At 41.4% G+C, this 15,000-nt stretch overlaps 1 protein-coding gene across 1 annotated transcript in view; it reads left to right on the plus strand.

The window, feature by feature from the left end:
• The window catches only part of LOC138043910 (uncharacterized), a 29,717-nt gene that overhangs the window by 14,153 nt on the left and 564 nt on the right, over positions 1-15,000 (plus strand). Inside the window, exons 9-17 of the mRNA XM_068890429.1 lie at positions 405-429; positions 1,126-1,459; positions 2,766-3,987; positions 4,423-4,590; positions 6,433-6,768; positions 9,531-9,565; positions 11,357-11,866; positions 13,766-13,817; positions 14,166-15,000. The exon at positions 14,166-15,000 is cut by the window's right edge and continues 564 nt beyond it. Coding sequence (XP_068746530.1) covers positions 405-429; positions 1,126-1,459; positions 2,766-3,987; positions 4,423-4,590; positions 6,433-6,768; positions 9,531-9,565; positions 11,357-11,866; positions 13,766-13,817; positions 14,166-14,592 — 3,109 coding nt within the window. The 3' untranslated portion in view covers positions 14,593-15,000. The remainder of the gene's footprint in view (positions 1-404; positions 430-1,125; positions 1,460-2,765; positions 3,988-4,422; positions 4,591-6,432; positions 6,769-9,530; positions 9,566-11,356; positions 11,867-13,765; positions 13,818-14,165) is intronic.

Raw genomic sequence — 15,000 nt, forward strand, 5'->3', positions numbered from 1 at the left:
TACGTTAACATTTTTATTGCAAAATTTTACATTATCATGATTTGTTTTTCATAACTTTCATATCTTGTTTCATGTCACACAACATGCTTGTTTTAGCGGTTGGTGACCACTTTTATCATTTTGAAAATGAGTAAAACAAGTTGTTTTAAATCTAGGCATTTCAGCAATATCAATATAATAAACAGAACATTACATGGCCGCTTGGGGATACAACTTTACCTTCTTGTGCTATAAGTATCTCTCACGAGTTAGCGAAGCGAACAAGTGAGAGATACTTTCAGCACGCGAAAATAAAATTTGTATCCCGGCGCAGTCATGTAATATCCTGTATGTCAACAAAATTATTGTTTTTTTTTTTGTCAAGAGTCTATTAACCAATTTGTCTGTTTTCCTTTTGTGAATAGTATGGACACCTGGCAGCAAAGAACAGTAAGTGTTGATTGTTTTTATTGCTTAATATCTTGGAGTGTGATTGCCAGTCGAAGTGTAGAAGCTCTTTTGCTGTAATTGGTGGGTGAAACTCATCAGAAATGGGAGCTTCATTACATGTACCTTGTCTCTGATTCATTCTGTCTTACTTGTGTTGTACACCCAGGGGGGGAGGGGAGGGGGTACTGCCATATATGGACTATATAGGTATGTGCCGCTGTGAAGGGTATGGTTTTCAAGCGGTTTACTCTAGGATAGAGTATATAAATCATAGCCTTTCGGTCTAGAATAGGGTATCATTTTTCACGAAACTGACCAGTCGGTTGAAGATTTTATCAAGACTAAGAAAACCAGAAATTCCCACTCAAGAATATAAAAAATCAAATCGGCAAAGTTTAAGTTTACCTAACTCAGCCTTAACAGTGTCAATAAATGGCTATCATGAAACACCTCTGGATATTAATAACTGTCAAGAATTGGAATTTAGACTGAAATCGGTGGGAGGTTACTGTAGTATAGGGTAGCAAAATTCAGCTGAACTAGCTCTGGTATAGGCTACGGGTTCCAGGGTCCCACCGGCACATTTCCCCCCTCCCCCGCCGGTTGTACACCAAGAAAAAATTGTCATGTTGCCTCTGTTATTGTTTATCTTCTAAATCGAATTTAGCATCATTGTCTTTTTTTTTGTTTCTACAGTCTCCCAACCTGCTACATATACGTCTCTCAAGGGGCTATAAGAAACCCAGAGGCCTACCCAGCACTTTGAAAGAAGCCGTAAGATCAAATCTCTATTTTGCTCCTCAAGGATTCAACTTGTCAACCTACACGGGGCTGATTATTAGAATGTTTGAAAAGTATAAACAACGACTGCATTTGGCACAGTCCAGGGTCAGGACACGGATCCCATGGGGTGTTCCTGTTGTGTGTGGTAAATCTCAAGGGAAGACATTAGATGCTCTGTTACCTGGCAAGACATTTGCTGTGGCTGCAGGAAAAAGCTCAGTGTTTGTCAGGGGAACTCCACGAATGGGTAGGCTATTGTAATAATGATAATGATGATGATGATAATAATACCTGTTACGAAAAATAGCATTGCGTGACTAGCGTGACTTTCTAGAAGCTTCGCGAGAGTTTGTAGTTTGTTTATTTTTAGATTCGTGCGTAAGCGTTTCTAAATCAGTGTGTTTTGTAATCTTTCTATAATTAGATTGATTACTATTTTAGAAAGTTCTAGAAGTTTATTGTCAGAGTATATAAGTAGACGAGTCCAAGCGGAGTGTTTTTTTAACTAGTTTTTCACAAGCGAAGAGAGTTGGCGTTAGCCGTGTTTAGTCAAGTGTGACAGAAGCTGTGTTTACTCAAGTTGGCGGAGGCCGTGTAAGTTTATTGAGTACGTGTTGTTCAAAGTTTTACTTCGTGGAAACTACGTCACTTTGGAATAAATCTTCTTGTTGTTGTTCCGACAACCCTGCGTTGAGTTTAGTTTGCAAACTACCTTTCCTCAAAACATTCGAACTCCTAACAATACCGGTAATAATGATGATGGTGACGACACTTTATTTTATGAGGTTGGCATGTACATGTAACAGTTTTACAAGTGATGACCCTGTGGGCCTCAGATCAAACCTTGCTTTTTGAGGAGAGGGGAAAACTAGAATACCCAGAGAAAAACCTTTTACGTGTACAAAGAAGACTGTTGTTACACCATATACTCTCGATGGTCATACATTGGATGGGCACCACCACCATTCATACTTAATGGGAATTATACTCTCGGAGGACTTGAAATGGGCAAGTTATGTTTCACAGATTTCATTAAGTGCTAAGTGAACTCTAGGCATTATCAGGAGGAACTTTAGGCATACTTCTGTTTAATGTAAATCTAAACTTTTCTGTCGCCTAGTAAGACCCAGACTTGAATATGCTTGTTCCCGGCATGGTATCCTTATCTCCAGAAAGATCAGTATCAACTAGGCAGGGTTCTGCGAGCTCTGCTGCTAGACACTCCACACAAAATGCTACTTCTTCTTTCCAAACCGATTAATTTGCTCTACAACCCAAAGCATGAAGAATCAGACACATGCACAAATATAACAAACCCACAGACAACATCTGACCATGGCTGCTCCTAGCTGTTTACCCAGTTAAAATGCATTTAACGGCATTAAATTTGATCTCGATCAGCGTGGCATCGACTGTGAAAAGGTCTTTTCCAAACCTCATAGAGAGACTCCATCATGAACTTTCATTCCTTTTTCAGATCATTTCTCGCTCATTCATTATTATTGCAGAGGCCTACATGGAGGTTACTTTTCTTGTTTTTTCTTTAACCCCAGACAAAGGAGACAGAGGTCAATTTGATCAAGGCATTTCCCATCGCAGGAGAACCCTGAGAAGTTCTACAGTTAATCAAGTCCCAAGTGCTTCCAAATCAACAAGTGAAAGCAGTCGTGAAGTTACAGCATCTTGTAAAGTGGACAGTGATAGTGACGGTGAATTAATGACATCTTGCATGGACAAAATGATGCCCTCATCAGGAACTGGCTCTGCAAAGAAAGCACAGGAGTCTGTCAAGAGTGACAATATATCTGGGAAAGTCTTTGAAGAGGCTTGTAAACTGGCAACTGAAGGGCTGGAGGAGCAGTCAGTCACAAAGCAAACATCAGCAGACTCAGATGTTGTTGTTACAGATAATGATGCAACGTCAGAGTCTCCTTTGTCTGTTAATTCCGCTGGTAATGATCCTGGTTCAGGTTTATTCGGTGTTGATGTTGTTTTGGATTCTAAAAATAGTGAAACAAAGGGGAATGGACTTGACTCTTTAAATCAGATACTTGAAAATGAGAACCAAGTGGTAAATGAATCGAAAACAAATACGAATGGGCTTGATAGTGAATTTTCAGGGAGTAGAGACGAAGGATCTAGAGAAGCTAGTAATGACACTGATGGTAACCTTTCTGAGATCATTCGACCTCCAAAGCGAAGAAGTTTCATACGACCTTTGGACGATGATTCAACTGACGATGAAAGTGTTCTTTCTCGACCTGTGTTTTCACTGAGTCTCCCACGTGACGAAGCTTCAGCTGCTATCGATACGTCAGTGAAGGAAAAAGCTAGCAATGAATTCATCTCGGGAGAAAAAAGCAAAGACATTTTGGATTTTGATATCCCAATTGATTCTCAATCTGTATTGACAGAATGTGAATCTCAAGGGGTCCTGGGAAAGAGTGTGCTTGAAACTATGGCAACAGATGGTGAGACCCTTTTACCATCTCAAGCACTGACAGATACGCAGTCATCCCCACTCAGACTGCTCACAAAGACTTTACAGGAGGTAAGAACCACAGGATTGGCATCTTCTTCAGTAGGGTCTACAGCTGATAGGGAAGAGAAGAGATGTTCTGGTGACGAAGAATTCATGGTTGATGTGGATAGTGATGATAGTCAACATGTTAGGCAGAAGCGCTCAGAGGCAGCAGAAAAAGCAGCAGCGGCCGCAATGAAGAGGCAGCAAACAACAGGAGGAGGTGGAGATCCCAGAGAAGCTTCTTCATTCAAGTAAGCCAGAAATTTTTTTGTCTTATGTATAGCATAACAGCTCTAAAGAAATAAATGAATGGGTTCTGTGAGGCATATTTATCTTATAAATCCCAACCTGAGAGCTACATGTATTCTATGGGTGAAAGCGTGGTGAAAAAAATTTGGGGTTGACGACTTCCTAGAATTATATTTATAATATCAGTGATGCCTTTTCAGTGACCAAATCTCACTAGCTGCAAAATCTGGAAAGAAAAATCTATTCCATTTATTTTTTTAAAATGTTTATTCCACTGATCTATTGCAAAAACAACTAGAGCCTCTATTTCATGACAAGTGCAGGTCATTCACTGAGGTGACAACAAAAAAGACTGCAACTTCGGTAATCAAAGTTGTCAATCGTAGTTCTGCTCATTAATGTTGTTACTCTCTGTTTATTTCCATTCGTTTTCTTAGCTCAACTTTCAACAATCCAGATCAATCAGATAAAGTTGAGTGTCCACTTTGCTATGAACGCTTCACAGCAAAGGAGATAGAAGTGCACGCATCGGACTGTCAGGGCCCGTCCTCATCTACACAGGCCTCTCACTCACGCATCCAGAATGCTGGGCGGTCTGTGACCAGGTGAATGTTTGGATAAGATTTGAAGAAGATTAGGGTGTGTCTATGGGATCCTTGCCGGAAAAAATGCAACAACAGCAGTAACAAATTAACATCGGTGTGCAACGAAATATAATTCGTCAGATAGAACAGCGTGCAATGTTTGACTTGTCTTCGTGACAGGTTTATCATCAAGCTAAGATGGATGAAGAACGTTTACATCCAAGTTTCTAATTAGAGTTTTAAGGTCCACATTCGCCTAAAACTCAGTGCAGTCGTTTTTTTGTTTGTTTTCAAATAATCGTTTGTCCAACTGCTTGGTCTGATTGGCCGAATGCGCTCAGGTCAATCACGCGGGAAACAATATGTCAGCTAAAGTATTTGAATAATTTCGTGTTACACAAAATTCATTCACGGTGCGCAATGACTTTTGGGCGAATGTGGGCTTTTAAATGTTTAATATTTGTATTTTTAGTTTCATTGGGAGGAAATTTGTTGGTGTTCACTATTTCTTTCTGATCAGTGAAAGACCATTTTAAAGTGCCATAATGAAAAAAATAATAATTTTCTTACAGCACAGCGCTTTTGTAAAATAGTGTTACTTCGTAAACCATTATCAGTGGTACGGTGCCTACTAATTCAAAGGTATTTTTGCGCGGTGTGTGGATATGCGGGAAAAGCAGATCCTAACAAGTGTTATTGAAATCCAAAAAGGAAATGGGGGGCAACCCCGCATATTTCAAAGATGATTGATCAACAATATATGTAAAAAGGTTTAAAATACAAAGCAATGTATGGCGTTCTTCTCCAAGTTGAAGCTTAATTATCTCTGAAAAGCGCACGGTTACGCCCAATATTCTTTTTGGATACCAAGATTGCTAGCTACGTTCAGCTTTCTCCGCATTGTTTTAAACCGCGCTAAGATATCTCTGTATTAGTAAGCACCGCCCATAGGAAACCCGAGTATCGCCCTTTGTAAAGGAATTCAGGTGGCCCCCGGCTTCCAGATCCCAGCCCGTGGACTTCCGGATCCCGAGTCGTGGATGCCGGATTCCAAACCACGGGTCCACCGAAATGGATCCTCGATTCCACTGAAATCTGTGGACTCTGGATTCCATACAGTGGATTCCGTATTATTATGTAGATATTGATGAAATACCAGGATTTCTCCTTTTACTAAAAAAATCATATCTTCACCGCGCGCAGTGAACATATCACTTTTATCTTTCACATGTGAGGATATAGGTGTTGTCATGGTAACCAACACGATTAGCCAATAAAACGCGAGCTTTCTCGTCATTGTAAGATACTTTTTTGCTTCATTATAATTCTTCTCTACTACATTAACATTTTTATTGCAAAATTTGACATTATCATGATTTGTTTTTCATAACTTTCATATCTTGTTTCATGTTACACCACATGCGGGTTTTAGCGGTTGGTGACCACTTTTTCATCTTTTCGAAACTGAATAAAACAAGTTGTTTTAAATCTAGACATTTCATCAATATCTATATAATAAACAGAACATTACATGGCCGCTTGGGGATACGAATTTTATCTTCTCGTGCTGAAAGTATCTCTCACGAGTGAGCGAAGCGAACACAGGAGCACTCGAAGATAAAATTCGTATCCCCAAGCGGCCATGTAATATCCTCTATTTCCTTCACATCGGGCGACGAGAATCTCGAGATGCGCAGAGTGTATCCGCAATAATAATGCCATCCTTGAACAATCGGGGCTTTGGAATACAGCGTAGTTCAATCCATCTTTTAACAACCCAGCAACCACTAAATTTAAAATTTAGATCTGTTCACGATGAGCTACAAATCATTGTTCTAAACTTAGGCTGCTCCTTGTTTTCAGTTCACCTTCACGTGCAAAGCCAAAGTTGAAAAACTTGAAAGTAGTTCTCGAACGGTCACCATTAGCCAAAGAGAAGCTCCTTCAAAGAGCCATCCGACAGACTGACTCGGCCAAGAAAAATCTTGATTTTGAAGAGAACCTTAAGTCTTCTGTCATTCCTGATCGGTATGTTAGACCTTTGGCAAGCAGTTCTAGAAGCTTTAATCAAGATTCCAGAACGCGTGGTGGGAAAAAAGGAGCAGCCGTAAGATCAGACTCGGAAAGTGAGCTCAGTGTGTACGAACATCGCAGAGAAGACGAGGGATCTTCAGCCTACAGCTGGATAGATTCAACAAGGTTTTTATATTTTATTTTCTGTGTTAAGTCTAGTTCTTTATTAAGTATGCGCAAGCCGGCGCCGTTGCTTGGAGACAGTTTCCAACCCAGGCCGAGTCTCGATCGCACTCCTAGACACCGTATTGGTGGCTCGATTTTGACCTTCGCCGTGTCAAAAATAGGGAGCTTAAGCAACGACAACGGCGAGGGCAACGAGAACATCATCTCAAAATATAAATTCGCTTTATTTTAATCGCTTCGTGTCTATTTCAACCTTTTTGATATGTCAGGGGTGTGGTAGTTCCTTAAAAATGACATTGGTAGGAACGGCGCTTAATTTAGGGGAGAAAATGGTAATTTATCCTCAAGTGCTAACGTTGTTCATAAAACCTCAAATTTGGCTATTTCACGTTGTTGTTTTTCTAACGACGGCAAAGAAATGGACAAAAGTGAAAAACGCACGTGCAGGGCGTGCAAAGCTATTGTTTTTGCCCAATGAATATGCAAATTTGTGACGTTCTCGTTGCCGTCGCCGTTGTCGTTGCTTAAGGTCCCTATTATGATGCACGCGCTGCCTTAACCGGTTTGACCGGAGTGATTAGCCCAGAAACTTGGGCTGCGGTGACTCAAACGACTTTACACGATTTCCGCAGAGGCCTCTCTTACTCGCCCTCTGACGAGTTTTAGAGAAGCTCTGCTTGCAGGGTGTGCCGTCTATACCAACAATTCAATTCCAGGAAAGTAGGCATACATGCATTTCATCTGCGATACGAGTTGCAATAATCGGATAATCTTTGCAGAAATGATATTTTCCGGTGATGTCCTTATGCTCCTCCGGTTTTGACTGGCGACGCAAGCACAAGCTTAAGAGGGCTCAGTATTTCACCGTGAAGACGGGGCTGACGCAAGCGTAAGCACACGCGCAATGATCAAATGTTTCCATTTCCTTGTGCTTGCGCTTATTGCTTGCGTTCGCTTGCGTTATGTGAGAACGTCTGGGTGTGTGTGGCCAATTAAAGCACTCGTTCCAGATTCCCCGCGTCTGAGCATTTAAACAAAATGGACGGAGGCCCAGGTTGAATTTGATGTTTATGTCGACGTTCATTTTCACGTAGCATAAGCAGCCCCAGCCTTTCGCTTGTGATTATGTCGCTAGTGAAAACCAGGCTTTAATCAACGAAAACAACAGCTTCTCACGCCTCGTATGTGGGTTGTCGTTCTCACACTAGGGAATTTAAGGTGGCTTACTACAGTTTTCCGAAGAAAAAGATCAAGGTTTTGGAATCTGTGAAACTAAGCAACAGGAAGTCTCTTCTGAAGTGTTAGTCACTGCAATTGATGTAAAATGTAATTTTACCGAACAAATAAATGCAAATCAGGGGAAAATGCTAAACATAGTGACCGAGCTCCTGGAGGGGGGACTGGAAACTAGACACTTCAAAGGCTTTTTTCTTGAAAACCAGCCGTACAACCCCACCTCAAAATGTCAGGATTTCCGAAAGTGAGAAAAAAAAAATTATGTAGAGAAATAAATAGTTAAATCTGCCAGACAGGTTTTTCACAAATGACAAAAACGTCAATTTTCGTCTATTTTAATAATAAGTGAAAAACTGCCTGATAGAACTTTTTGAAAAAATGTTGACGGTTTTGTCTACATGTTGTTTACTAATTCGCAAAAATTTTAACCCTGGTTGTACGGCTAGGTTTTGAGAAAAAGGCCTTTGAAATGTCTGGTTTCCAGTCCCCCCTCCAGGAAGTCCGTCACTATATTAAGCGTTTTCCCCTGATTTGTATTTATTTGTGCGGTAAAATTACATTTTACATCATTTGCAGTGACCAACACTTCACAAGAGACATCATTTTGCTTTAATTTCACAGATTTCAAAATTTTGATAATTTTTTTCGGATAACTGTAGTAAGCCACCTTAAGCACGCGACGTCTTTGAGACGCTGACGGCCACCGGAAATAAACTTCGCATGCCAGGACAGTAGTGTCTCCTAGACTATTACCTTAACCATCTCTAATGGAGAAAAGATACTTAGAAATATAAAGATGGTAGTGGCAAGACAAGTTATAAAGGAAAACAATTCACTTCCGGTTTCCGTCCGCGCTCGTTGAAAAACGTTGCGTGCTTAAACTCCCTACCTCCTGGAATGTTGGTACATACGTTTCCTGCTGAAAGACCAGGAATAATCGCAAAATGATCAGAGTAATGTTGAATTTAATATGACCTTCTCGTAGCCGTCATGTTCGTCTTCGGCGAATCTGCTTTGATATATCCACTTTGCGATTTTTCCAACACTCGTAATATGACTGTAGTGTGCCGGTGACTGGAGAATGAAAATGGTATGAGCTAAGCTTTGATTAGTACAGAAAATTAAAAGAAAATATGCTGACGTGTTAATGCTTTTCATAAAAGCGTTAACCTTTTGATGTGGATCAAGCTCCTCAAATTCGAGCAAAAACAAAAAGTCCACTTCCTGTACTTGTATTCTTGGCTACGTAGACACCGCGTTGTTGCCAAGTTTTGATGGGTGGGGAGGGAGGTCGAGGAAGGAGTGGTGAAGCGTTGGTAGTCAAACGCATCATAGAGACTTGGAACTTTCATTATTTTTGCATTGGAGAAGGGGGATGGGGAGATGCAGTAAGTTTTAGTCCCATCGAATCATGTGCCCCACAAGGATTGCTTATTCCTCTCTCACACATGGCTCGAAAAGCTCTTTCAGATGTGTTTGGTGTCTGAACAGAAAAAAGATCCTGACTTCTTTTTTTTCGTGTTCAGCCCTCAGCCAGAGAAGCCACAACGGACATACGGAGGTAAAGATTTTCGTCATTTGGGAGGTTAAGAAACGACAATGCCATCAAAATAGTAATAATAATAATAATAATAATAATAATAATAATAATAATAATAATAATAATAATCAAGTGAAGCTATGATCTTCGCAGTTATGAACGCAATTTTTACAATTGCATAGAGAAGCCTGAAAAATTCAGGACTTCAACGGGGTTTGAACCCGTGACCTCGCGATTCCGGTGCGACGCCCTAACCAACTGAGCTGTGAAGCCACTGACGTTGGGAGCTGGTCATTTGTGGGTTCTAATGGCCCCGTGAGGAATGAATTAATAATAATAATAATAATAATAATAATAATAATGGTTAAAAGAGGAAAAATAATCTCGCCGCACGTGCGGCACGCATTTTTACGACATTCGACGTAAAATCACCACTTTTGTGGTTTTGACAATAACATGAGCAGAGAATCTTCCATTGTGTATGTTTACTCTGAGACCGCTCGTACCTCTCGAACACTGTACAACGTAAAAAGAGGTGGAAAATTTGCGAAAGACTTAGGGTAGTGCAAAGTTATATTTGAAGTTACGTTTTCGCCGACGTCGCCGTCGTAGATCTGAAATTCCTTAGGTAAAGGTACACGTTCTTTAACGTCGGAAGTTCCTTTACCCTCTGGAGGGGTATTCTCCCAGGAAGCCGACGGTTGCGCTCATTTACCCCCCCCCCCCCCCCTCTTATCATCAGTGCTCCGTTTTAAGGGTATTTAAAGCTACCTGAAGCTACACAGAATGGAAAGAAGTCGAAGCAAGGATGTGAGGTCCCTTGGGATCTCACAGAAGGCCGCGCACTAACCAACTGTGCGTTTCCTTCCCAGTTTGAGCGGTGGACCAAGGTTGCGCTCAGTCGAAAATTTGAGCATTATGCTTTTGAGCGTCACTCCTAAAATCATAGCATTATGCTCGAAATTATCTTCGGTCTTGTCAAATTCTCTTTTGAGGGCCAGTGTGTTCTCGAAAGCCATAACCAACACAAAATGTGAGAAAATTGCCTCGTTGCCTCCCACACAATTAGCTGTAAGCGAGAGGGAATTAGATAATAGTGTTAATCTATCACTTTGCGGTCTTGCCTCAGCACAATCACAAATTGATTTATTTTTAGATACACTTTGCGCACGAAACAAAGGGCCGCCAGTTTTAACCAAACTGAAGAAGCCATGTCACGCGTGACTGTTTCTGCCATTTTTTTTTTTTCAAGCCGGGACACGACAACTGATTATCGCAGGAACGGGTATTCTAAAAATAGACTCATTTGTGACTGCGCTGGGGAGCCCGCCTATGCCATAACAACACTCTTATCTAATTCACTCTTGCTACCAGACAGGGCTCGGTTGTTCGAGAGCCAGTTAACTTAATCCAATATTAGCGTAGACTTTTGTTTCATGTTTTCGACGTTTAGGTGAAAGTTTCTTTCTCTTATTTTTGTTTTACAAGATTGACTTCTTCTAATGTGTAATGTTCTGCCGAATACCAGCGTTGAACAACATTTGGGAGTAGAGAAATAAACTCCCTTGTTAATTTTTAATCTGGAATTGGCGTCAATCGGCCTTTGAACAACCGGGCCCAGTGCTTTAGCGATGGTCATCTCAATATCTCAGGGGGTGGGGGAGAGTTTAGTCCTGGGGCTAAATATCTATGGGGCTACCCTGTGACATAACTGTAGTGCTCCTCTCTTGAGATCCATATCAGATAAACCTGCTCAGGCAAATAAATAAACAAACAAACAAGATGCGAAAGTCCCCGCTTTATCTTTTGTAGGAAACAGCTCAAAATTGCCCGATTCCGACTTCCTTCCCCTCGACACTGAAAAGGACAGCGATTACGACGAACTTTTTAAATCTACATTTTCCAAAGCACCCCACGCCGACAGCAAACCAGCAATTTCTGCTAGAACCGAAGAAATAGAATCTAACAGCGATTCATCGAGTGACGATAACTTAATGGTGCAATATGGCGCACAACGCATTTCGTCACATCGGAGGACGCAAAGAAGACAAGCAGAAAAACCGGACTTGGATAAAAACGAACAGGCGCTGGAGAAGATTGGCTCTGGTTTTAAGAAACGACCGCTGTCTTTGTCGAAAAGTTCAAAGGCCAAGAAGGCTCGCCGTCGCACTAGCGATTCTGCTAGTGACGAAAGCGATGAATTGACGATAGTCTGTCACTTGTGCAGCAAGAAAATACCAAAGGAGCTTTATGAAAAACACGCCGAAGAGGAATTAGAGGAAAGGAAAAGGTCAAAAAAAGTTGTTAAACCAACAGAGGAAGGTAAGAAACCTTTGGTCTTCGAGCGTCATTAAATTTCGTGGGCAGCTAGTTCTTTGATTTGTGATTTCGAGGTGAAAATGATAAAATAATAATAATAATAATAATAATAATAATAATAATAATAATAATAATAATAATAATAATACCAACTTTATTCATTCAATACAATGAAAGGGAGAGATACAGAGGTTATCCCTATACGAAGGTATCCGCTCGGATGTTATTGATCTAGAGTCGATTTTGATGAGGGAGGAAAATCGGAGTACCCAGAGAAAACCCCTCGGAGTCAGATTGAGATCGACTGAAACTCAGCCCACATACGACCTCGAGGCCAGGGTTGAACCTGGGTCGCAGAGGTGGGAGGTGCGGTTGATAACCACTACGCCACCCTGACTCCCCTGGTGTCAGTGTAATTCAGTCACATTGTCTGTGAGGGCTGCCGATGTCCTTTTTTTTAAAATGCAAACTTCCCTATTTTCGTGTCACTCAGCTGATTAGTTCTCGCATCCTATTTACGTAATGTGGAGCTTAAACATGCATGCGAAGGTTTTGAGACGCGGACGCAACAGGAAGTGAGCTGTTTTCCCTTTTTAACATGTCTTCACACAACTACATCTGTATTGTTAAGTATCTCTTCTCCATTAGAGATGATACGTTAAAATCTGAGACATTACTGTCCTGGGGCCCGTTTCTCGGTAGTCCCGAAACTTTACGGGCCATTTTTGGGTGTCGTAATTCGCTTTGTATCTCAAGAACGGAGAGGACATAAGTCATCAAACTTCACAGTCATTTTTATTTTTGTTACCTTGAAAACATGTTAAAACAAAAAAAGCGGTTGGCAGTTTCACAAATGGCTTTTCGGGCCCGAAACGTTTTCGGGACTTTCGAGAAACGGGCTCCTGGCACGCGAAAAGTTCACTTCCGGTTGCCGTCCCGCGTCTCAAAAATGTGGCGGACCCCAGGACCCGTTTCTCGAGAATCCCGAAAACTTTTCTGGCCCGGTAAGCCATTTACCATCTGCTTGTTTTGATGAGCTGGTCTTTTGACATGTTTTCGAGTTAACAGAAAGGGAAATGAACGTGAAATTTGATGACTTCTCCGTTCTTGAGATACAGAGGGAATTGTGGCGCCCCAAAAGTCTTCGGGACTTGCGAGAAACGGGCCTCAGATCTCGAAAAAACGACGGCATCGAGCAACCTATTGTTTTCACCCTCCTTTACACAGACGTAAGGAGACTACTTCCAGTAGATCAACATGACTTTTCTGTTAAGCGCGTTAATGAAACAAGTTACATTCAGTCTCGATGCCTATCATTTTGCAGTTCACTTTATTGAACCCAACTATTGTGCTATGTCCAAGCGGTCAGTTCACATTGCAACCAGGCTGACAATCATGCATGCTTTGATGCTGGCAGGTTTGAAGATGGAGTTACCATACGCACGCTTTGTCTCTGCGGACCTATAATATTTTCGTCATTATGTGAGCGGTAACAAAGGGTAGTGGTAGTAGTAGTAGTAGTAGTAGTAGTAGTAGTAGTAGTAGCGGTAGCGGTAGCGGTAGTGGTAGTTGTTGTTTCACGGTGCATACCATTTAGCCAAAATATCCCGAATTTTGCTTTGAGGTCAAATGGAATGGCAATTTTCCGGAAGATCTTTACGGAAAATGTGGACAACCTTCAGAGGTAGTCATTTCGTATACTCAGAAAACCTATCCGAACTTGATCTAACAACGAACGTTGAAAGTGGAACCTCGAATCGTTTGTGGACGTATATATTCAGCTGTAAAAACACATTGTTCGAGTTTTCGATTACTAGTTAGGAAAGTACATAAGCAGTGCGCTATCTACGTAACAGAAGAAATTTGAATGTATATATATATATGTATATTTTATTATTTTAGTTGTCATCGTGAAAGAGCAGGGAGAACAACAGAAAAGACTCGACCAGCAAAGGTAAGACAAACTTGTAATAATATTTTTTTGAACGGCTGGGTTTTTTCAACGGTTCAGTGTTAGAGCGGTTTTCAATTGAGTGTCGAAAGTAATTAGCGAATTGCTTTCGTTTTGCATTACTTCACGTTTTCAACCAATCAGAAGTGAAACCAAAACCAACCGCGGCTCGCGCGTGCACATTTTCCCGCGCTTTGTGTCGGCTACGTGTAATTGCTTCGAGTTTTGATTGGTTTACTGGATTGTCTCCGTCCTTTTTGAATGGCCAAAGTAATTACTTTGGTTTTGGTTTTACGACACTCGATTGAAACTTCCATTGAGTTGTGAATTTCAATTTGTGTTTTGCTCTAGGGTTTCCAGAAGAAAGAGAGCACGGGAAGATACTCCTCCCTCACAAAGCTCTGGGACAGAACAGAGAGACACCGAACAAAACGAAAATGAAATCGACTGGGACGCAGTTAGTAATTCACCCATCAAATGCTTCCAGTTTACAGAAAACAGCTCAAGCGCTGTGGACTTTGAAAATCAGTTTGAACATCTTAAGAAATCAAAGAGAGGCGGAAGACGGGGAAATTCCGAAAAATACGGAGGGTCCGGTACCCGTCGGGGACACGGACAGTTTGGTACCCGTGAGGATTGTAGTAGTTCCGGAAGTCGTGGGGAGCACGGGGATTTTGGTAACAGGGGACGTTATAGAGGGTCGTATAAAAAAGTGTATGGGCGGGGACGGGGAAAAAACTATGGAAGGAAGTTCAGAGGATACCGTGGGAAGAAGTGACGCGTGATTCTAGGGAACTTTGCGTATGTTGTACATTTAAGTAAGGTGTTGCACAGTCCCGACCAAACGATCAGTAGTTTCGCCGAACGTCGTGTTGAAGGAGCGTATTTGTTAACTTTCTAGTTAAAAGGTTTTTCCCTCGTGTTTGATTATGTTTACCAAACACAGCATTGGACGAAAATCTTTCATCGTTACTTGGAGACTTCGACCTTGTGAGCAAGACCGTTCCTCTAATGGAGTTTGGTCGGAGAACAAAGTCGGCAGTTTGAGAAGCAGGTGGGGAAATGTTTGTGGTATTTGGATCTCTCCTACATTCTTTTCATTTGTATCCAAGGACGAAAATGAAGGAATCATCCGTGAATGACTGTAGGGTAGACAAGTGCTACGGGGGAAAATAAAGAAACAGGG

This window comes from Montipora capricornis, chromosome 3 (assembly GCF_036669925.1).
Source record: "Montipora capricornis isolate CH-2021 chromosome 3, ASM3666992v2, whole genome shotgun sequence".
NCBI lineage: Eukaryota > Metazoa > Cnidaria > Anthozoa > Scleractinia > Acroporidae > Montipora > Montipora capricornis.